The sequence below is a fragment of the Piliocolobus tephrosceles genome, chromosome 10 (genome assembly GCF_002776525.5).
Source record: "Piliocolobus tephrosceles isolate RC106 chromosome 10, ASM277652v3, whole genome shotgun sequence".
Taxonomy (NCBI): domain Eukaryota; kingdom Metazoa; phylum Chordata; class Mammalia; order Primates; family Cercopithecidae; genus Piliocolobus; species Piliocolobus tephrosceles.
Genome location: NC_045443.1, coordinates 71,861,064 through 71,868,863, shown reverse-complemented (window position 1 = coordinate 71,868,863; position 7,800 = coordinate 71,861,064). Strand labels below are relative to the sequence as shown.

Sequence of the window (7,800 nt, the reverse complement as noted above, 5' to 3'; positions counted from 1 at the left end):
ATTTTTTTTTTTTTTTTTTTTTAAGACTGAGTCTCACTCTGTCACTCTGTCACCCAGGCTGGAGTGCAGTGGTGCAATCCCAGCTCACTGCAACCTCCATCTCCCAGGTTCAAGTGATTCTCCTGCCTCAGCCTCCCAAGTAACTGGGATTAAAGGCACACACCACCATGCCTGGCTAATTTTTGTATTTTTACATTGTATTTTGTATTTGGTACGTTGGCCAGGCTGGTCTTAAACTCCTGAGCTCAAATGATCCATCCAACTCGACCTCCCAAAGTGCCGAGATTACAGGCCTGAGCCACCGTGCTCAGCCAGAACTTACCCTGTGCACTTTCAGTATCTTCAACTATCTGATGTAACACCTAATGTTGTTTATTGACAGCTTTGTTTCTTCTGAAATGTCTTTATTTTTTCATTGCGCCCAATTTTCTCATTGACCGAGTTCTTCTGGCTGTGTATCTTGGGCCTCCAATTACATTCAATTGCAATTCAAGTGTTATCACTTTTTTCTTTGCTGCACTTTCACTTTTTGATTATCTATTTTATTTAAAAAATGGCATATAGGTTTATCACTGGGAGACAAGGAAGCAACACAACTACTGTGCTGTGCATGAACTGCTTCATTCTGATTCATTCCTTCTTTTTCCAGCTTGATTAAACTGATATTTTACCTATACAATGAGGCTAAGTTTTTTTGGCATACATTCTTTTCACTTTTAATTCTATTACTTTCATTTTTAAAACGGCATTATTTTCTCCTGTTCTTTGCTCATGTTTAAAATTCCATCTATTAACATACATATTTCATTTATGGCCATATTCTGTATCTAATAATTCTATTTATAAGAAAGTTCTAATTATGTAGAGTCAGCAGAAATAACCAACTGTAGAGCTAGAATTCCTTTCTTGTAAACAGACTTATAAGATACAAAGTATGATAGATATAAATGAAATCTTTAAAGAAACAGATGCTTCTTTAAAGGGAGTGCTTCCAAGTATTCATTATTAAGCATAGTAATCGGTGTCGATTTTTGGTACATACCCTTTTGCAGTGTGTACAAGTTCTTGAACTTTTGTTTCTATATTGTTAATGTCTTTTTTTAGGCAATAATTCATATTGAATTTTTTCAAACTATTTTTCAGTATCAATTCAAATTTTCACATGGATTTTCTCTAATGATAATGTGATGATTTTGAGCTGAAATCTTGCCATCCTGTGATTAACCTGACTTGTTGATGTTTACTTTTGTTATTTTAAAGGAGTTGGTTTGCTAACATCCAAATGAAAAGAATCTATTTTGATACTATTTGGCCTATGTTTTTGTCATTGTTTCATTTGCTGTATTGTCTATAATTTCTAATTGTGTGGTGTTTTAAAAGTTATAGTGTATTAATTTACTTAAAAAATTTACAATTCCTTGAGTTACTTTTGAGTTCTATTTTAAAATAGACTTCCCTTTTTTCTGTTTTCAAATTCATTGCCCTAAGGTTGTTCATAAGAATCATGGGTTTTTCATTCTGTTTTGTTTTTAATTAGTTATTATTCCACTGCTTCAACAAAGACCACTGACCTAGGAGTCACAACACCAGCATTCTACTTTTGCTTCCACCACTTGCAAATTTTTGCATTTTGAACTATGGGCAAGTCACTGCTGCTGAAGATATTTTTTTCATCTCTAAAATCAATTTAGTATTTACTTTTTGGCTCACATATTTCCAATGAGTCTCAAGAAATATATGATTGAAAATGTTGTCAAAAATGGAAAAATACAAACAAAAAAATCCCAAGAGTTTAAGGTTTTTATCCACAAAATTTTTTGAATAGGAACATCACTTCTAATGCTGTCCTCCAAAGCAACATTATGGGCATCTTTTGGTAAATAAATGAAAATCAGAGAGCTCATAATCCTTCACAGCAGAGAAAAACTTCTGAAATCTGGTATTATCTCTTGCTGACTTGAAAACTGGCAATTCGTTAACCATAATTAAACACCAACATAAAAATAAATTTAGTAACTATTGTGCTTTTAGCACATAAATGGTTTATTCATAAAACTCTTTTAAAAAATTATAAGAAAAATTTTACAACACTTCAGATAGGTCTTAAGAGAAGGCAATTTTACTTATTAATGTGTGCAAAGAAAGTTCTTCCTGAATTTTTAGTTACTTCAGCATACTTCATTTTGTCTTTGTCAACATCAAGCAATCATTTATTACGTTCTTGACCTGATGCTACATGCTGTAGTTAAAATGCTAAATCTAGGAAGTTAAACATGGGTAGTTAAAACGTATGTGATGTGGTTTTTTTTTTTTTTTTTTTTTTTTTTTTAAAGATCACACTAATTAGAAAACATAATAACCTTCAAAGTCCCATTGTCAAGTATTTGGTAAAGCATGGGTCTTGCAATTATCTTTTTAGAAAACTAATTAGCTTAGCACTAAATATATTAAACTGCAAACCTACAAAATAGAAACCAAAAGGTTTTGCTGCAGATGCATTTGAAAACTAATTGATAGTAGATCCCAACAGTGAATTTTAATAAAAGTAGTAGAAATCTTACTTAAGGCAAAATAATCTTGGTGAAATTTCATTTGAAGAATTTCTCTTGCTATGGTTGCATCATGGGTTTTACACATGAAATTTTTAAGTTTTCCCAAATCACCACGTTGGCCCTGGTCTATTTAAATTGGACAGTGACAAGTACATTGAGTGCTCCTAGAGACTCAATACCATGTTACACATCTATAAGCTTCCCTGAGGTATCCTATTGAGTCAGAGATTCTTCTCTGGACCCATTTCTGAAATTTTTATTAATCTCAATATTATTTCCAATATGAAACTTTAATAAATTAGAACACTTAGCAAGAGACTTATTAGGACACAGGATCACTAAGTAGTTTCTAGGGAAAGTACTCAAACTGTGGGTTAGGAATGGGATGAAAAACTTCAGAATTAATATTAAAAATGAAATGAAAGATCTAAATTGTTGAGGTAAATTTTTTTTTAAGTATTGAGAAAAAATTACAAAGGCAGAATCATCGTCTGCTGTGAATCACTTACCTTTTGAGAGCAAGGATATCAGCTTAAATAGATGGTAAAATGTACATAATAGGATATATATTGAGTTCCATTCAAATGGAACTATCTTTCACAGTGGGCTTTTATTGACAGCACTGGACTTACTTTACCACCTTCTTACCTCATATGGAAAAGGGATGATTGTATATGGTTTGACTCTTTCACTGTATGATACACTTAAATTTGCAGGCCAAATTGAGAAACAAGGGTGGACAGTTTCTCTATTCTGATAGAACTCCTGTTAGGGAGAAAGTATTAAGGTTCAATAGCAATTAATTCAACATTTATCTGATTATGTCGATACCTGAAAACATACAGTTTTAAAAGATGAATACAGAGTCCAAATAGACATTTTTTAAAATTTTGTTTATTACTGTTTACCAATGGGGAAATGCAGTTTATTTACACCAGCAGCCATAGGGGAAAGGGGAATACAGTTAGTCAGCTATCTGCATAGGATGGACTACTTATGCAAAAATAAGAATCTCCAAAACAAAGGACAGTGGTGAGCTTCACTACCCTCCCCCGATGATCCCAGCATGCGATAATGCCAGGCAGTGGTCCCTGGGCATGCGATGGTGGGAACTAATGTATGGAAGAAAAAGCCACAAACCACAGAAATTTTAAAGAACCCCCCCTTCCCCCATAACACATACATACACACACACACACTCAGATACATAATAGGATTGCAGGGTGATCAATACACTTAATCAAGAAGGGAAAAACAGGAATTCTGCTGTTAAAAGGAAGATAGGTAGGGAAAGGGAGAGTTCCTAACCATTGTCAACTATATGGTAGGGAGCATTCTCTCCCCAGAAAGGACTCTGTACCCTCTGGGCACCTGTTGGACCAAGCCCACCTTATACCCATCCAGGGTAGGGAGCTATTGCCCTATTGGTAGAGGGGCCAGACTCAAACAAAATAAAAACAAAAACAAAAAGAGAGTAATATGAACAAAGTATTACTCAAAACTACTTCCCACTTCCTCCTCTAACCAGGAGAAAAGGCCAGAAAGAAAAGAGTAATTTCAGGATTTGAGTTCCGTATCTGAAGGTAGGGGGATTGGACCATGGCCTTTCTCCTTTACTATCATCCCACTTCCAAGACATTGTTAGGAAGTAGGCCAGAGTCTCACTTAGACTCTCCTTTCTTCATCCTCTTAGATGTCTACAAGTCAAGGGCAAAGATATCTCCAAATTATTTTAGCTCTTGCAAGGTTTGATTTTTTTAAAATTTACTGCAACTCTTTAAGACTAATCTGTAACTAGGCCCCAAGCCTGATCAGGACAACTCTAGGAGAAGGCAGTAACAGTTCCAAGGCCCAATGTCTACGGTTTCCTTAATCCTCTACAGTATGTAATCTAAATCAGTCTACACAGTCTAAACAGTACCTTCTGGGATAAGGTCCGATACATGCACAGCAAGGGTTAGAGAACGGATAAGGACCAACTCCATCCCCCTGTGTGTCAATCAGCCTTTACTGCTCTTCTGCTTAGGTCCTAACAAGCAGTATTGAAATGGAGGTGGGAAGATATAACTCCTTATGAAGTAAGACACAGCAAGAGGGCACACTAGCAAGGCAGTCCTATACAAGAGAAATGCTTAGGCATGATACTGCATTTTAAATACAAAAAATTAAGTTCTCTTCCAATTCCAATCCCAACAGAGGGAGCCATAAGAAAGATTCTCTTCTGAATCTTCTAAAAAAACAAGAGACAAAAGAAAGAAAGAAAAAAGAAACAAAAACAGAGGCCAAGAAAAAAGAAATTGGGCAGGCTTCAGAAGCAGGAGCATTAAGAGCTGAATTGAAACTGGTCAATGTGAGAGCTGGAGTGGAAGCAGCACCTGGGGCACCAGATAGGCAGTGGAGCAAGGGACAGGAGGAACATGGGGCCAAGCCAGACAGATGAGGCTGGACCCCCTACTGGGGCACAGAATGAGGTAAGAAAACATTTCAAATAAAGCAGCACCGTTCCGCTCACCTCAGGGCTCCCACCCCTTTATACTTCATAAACCCTCGCTCAGGGAATAAAGTGGAGGGTAGTTTGATATGTGGCTCTTATTTCCCATCTTCCCCTATACCGTTCCCTAAAGTCAGGAGATTCTGGAGGTCTTTCTCTGACATCTAACAATAAAAGGACTGCTCCTCTTGTCAAGATCCAAAGGGGACCAAGTGGAAAGGACTGCCCCTTTCGAGGGGCAGAGAGAAGGTGGTGACAGTCTGGATGTTCACCATAGCAGAGCTCTGACTACCCAACCAAAGAAACAGGGACATTCAACAGGATTCTGCACACAGTCAGATGAGATAATCCAGTCCTGCTCCTTGGCTCCTAGCACTAATCCATTCACATTATTGGGGGCAGCTGAAAGTGCCCTCTGGGCTCAGTTTTCAAACCATAGCCTCCTGCACAGCCATGATGCTCTTCTATAGTTCAGTCCTGACCCCAGGGTGGGAGGCAGGTAGTGAACTGGCTTAATGACCAAGTCATACCCATGGACTGGCTAGGTAACCAGTAACTCAGAGTAGGAAGTGATTGCCCTACTAAACTTATGTCCACAGCATAATACATCCAGACATGAATCTTGAAGTTTGAGAGAGCGTGCATAGTTGCAGAGGTCCCTGCTACCTCCCCAGGGGATCATAATCGAATCCTCAGCCTGCCTGGACAATCAAGTTGTCCAATTGCCAAGCCTATGCCACCAGGTTGGAGGGCAAGGAAGAGGGCTCTGCTCAGTCAAATGCTAGGCGCTGTCCTCAAGTCAGCTGAATCACTGTAAAGTCTGGACTTTTGGGAAATAGGTGGTTTTGACCTTTTCTTCTTGCTGGAGTCAAGGCTACAGAGCTTCCCTATCAAACTTGAGACTTCTTTTCCTTGGATTTCACAAATTGAAAATGTTAGTATCCAGATCTTGCACCTGACATTTACTTGTCTCAGAGAAGCCCTTATCAAAGGTTCAGATATCAAAGGGGCAGTCCCACTGCAGGCCACTGATTACGGCCTGACGAACTGTGATGTCCAAACTGTCCAGGAAGCCCTTGACATCAGGCAGACAGAAAGGCTGAGGAACCAAAAATTTCATATGCTGGGCACACAACTGCTCACCTGTGCATTGGGGGGCACTACAGGATCTTGCGCACATCCTGGTGTATTTCAACAGGCACTGCATGGCCCACAGGCTGTGCAGCTCCTCCTGCCCAGGGCTTCAGAGCTTGCTCCAGGTAATACATTTTAAAAAAAGGATGCCTAAATTATCCACTTTGGGTTTTTAAATGCTAGTATCTTCAAGGGGAATTAGAACTTTTGTCTGATTTTTCTACTTTTTTTCTACTTAGCTTACTCCTCCAAGCCACAGGACCAGTCTATGTTATTGTCCTGGCCACTTTCAGACTCTCATTTTGCAGCTACTGGAATTCCGGAGGTGAGCGCTGCAGCTGCTGATCAGGCCCATTCCCAGGTTCTCCGGGAAGGGAGCAAAGCGGTAGGCGGCACGCTCCTTTGTCTTCCACTGGCTGAATGCCAAAATCCTTCACGCTACCAGTCTCTGCGAACTCCAGGTAGAAGTAGCCACACTTGACTGCCCGGTGCACCTCAAAACAGAATCCCAAACAAGAATCCTCTATCAGGTCTACGTAAATCTCCTGAGCGATGGCCTCTAGCTTGTTAGTATCCAGATTGGCCAACGAAATTTCCTCCATTTTAATTTGTAAACGACTGCGGAGAGGGCGCTCGTTTTACTCACGGCAGCAACACGTCTGGCTCCGCGGGCCGCGCCTAGGCCTAGACGCCTTTCAGAGCCCAGTCCTCTGGCAGCGGGGTCGGTGGTGTCCGCGGCGGCAGCAGCAGCAACAGGGGCGACTGCTCCGGAATCCCAAGTCCTTCTGTTTGTTTTGGCGTATCCCGGGTTGCGGGCCTTTTAGCTGCGCCTGGCCCAGGACACACCGCCAAACCGTCACAGCGCCTCACCCAGCCGCCGGGGCCTCTTCCGCTCCCCTGTCGAGCCTAGCCCCGCCTCCCCGCTTCCGCTCCTCAGAGCGCCTGCGCACTGGTTCCGCGCAGACTCGTGGAGCCTCTCAGCGCGCTGCGGCTGTGAGAGCGTTTGAGTTTGTGAAAAGGAACGCAATGAACATAGTGTACGACTTCCATTATCTCCGATTATTAAACGATTGCGAGAATATTATTTTATGTTACTTTATTTGTAATTTAAACATTCGCTAATGAATTCAGCAGCCATGCTTAACTGATATCCTCTGAAAAACGGAAAAATTTAATAATATGCACTTGTTGTGGTGTGATTGGAAACATTTTAGGAACAGTTCTCCGGATGTGTTTGAAAGTTTGACTTGCATGATTGACTAGTGAATCGTTTATAGCAGTGCCGCAGTTGTCATTTAAATCCACTAGATGGTGCAAGGAAACAAATTACAGCCTAATTTATCTTTCGGTCTTTTTGAATGAAAAAACTGGAAACTTGACACTAAAGACGTAATTCATATATATTGATCAAATAAACCCATGGCATCTATCTCACTTATAAGATCATTAAGGCAATGTGACTATAAAGAGATGGTAATGTACACCTCTAAAATAATTCAGAGAAAAAAATTAGGTGTGTTTTCTGTCTTAAAGAGGGAGGAAATCTGAAATACGTTAAATATATGGGAGATAAAACTTTTCCTAAAATTATATGCATGATTTGTGAGAACGGGAGCCAGTCTA

General features: G+C 39.8%; 1 protein-coding gene across 1 annotated transcript; it reads right to left on the bottom strand.

Annotated features, from left to right (window-relative positions):
• Nucleotides 1-3,427: 3,427 nt before the first annotated feature.
• On the bottom strand, nt 3,428-7,115 carry ATXN7L3B (ataxin 7 like 3B). The gene has a single exon (XM_023226514.3). The coding sequence runs from the start codon at nt 6,777-6,779 to the stop codon at nt 6,486-6,488; it is 294 nt and encodes a 97-aa protein (XP_023082282.1). The 5' UTR covers nt 6,780-7,115; the 3' UTR covers nt 3,428-6,485.
• Between the last annotated feature and the right edge of the window lie 685 nt (nt 7,116-7,800).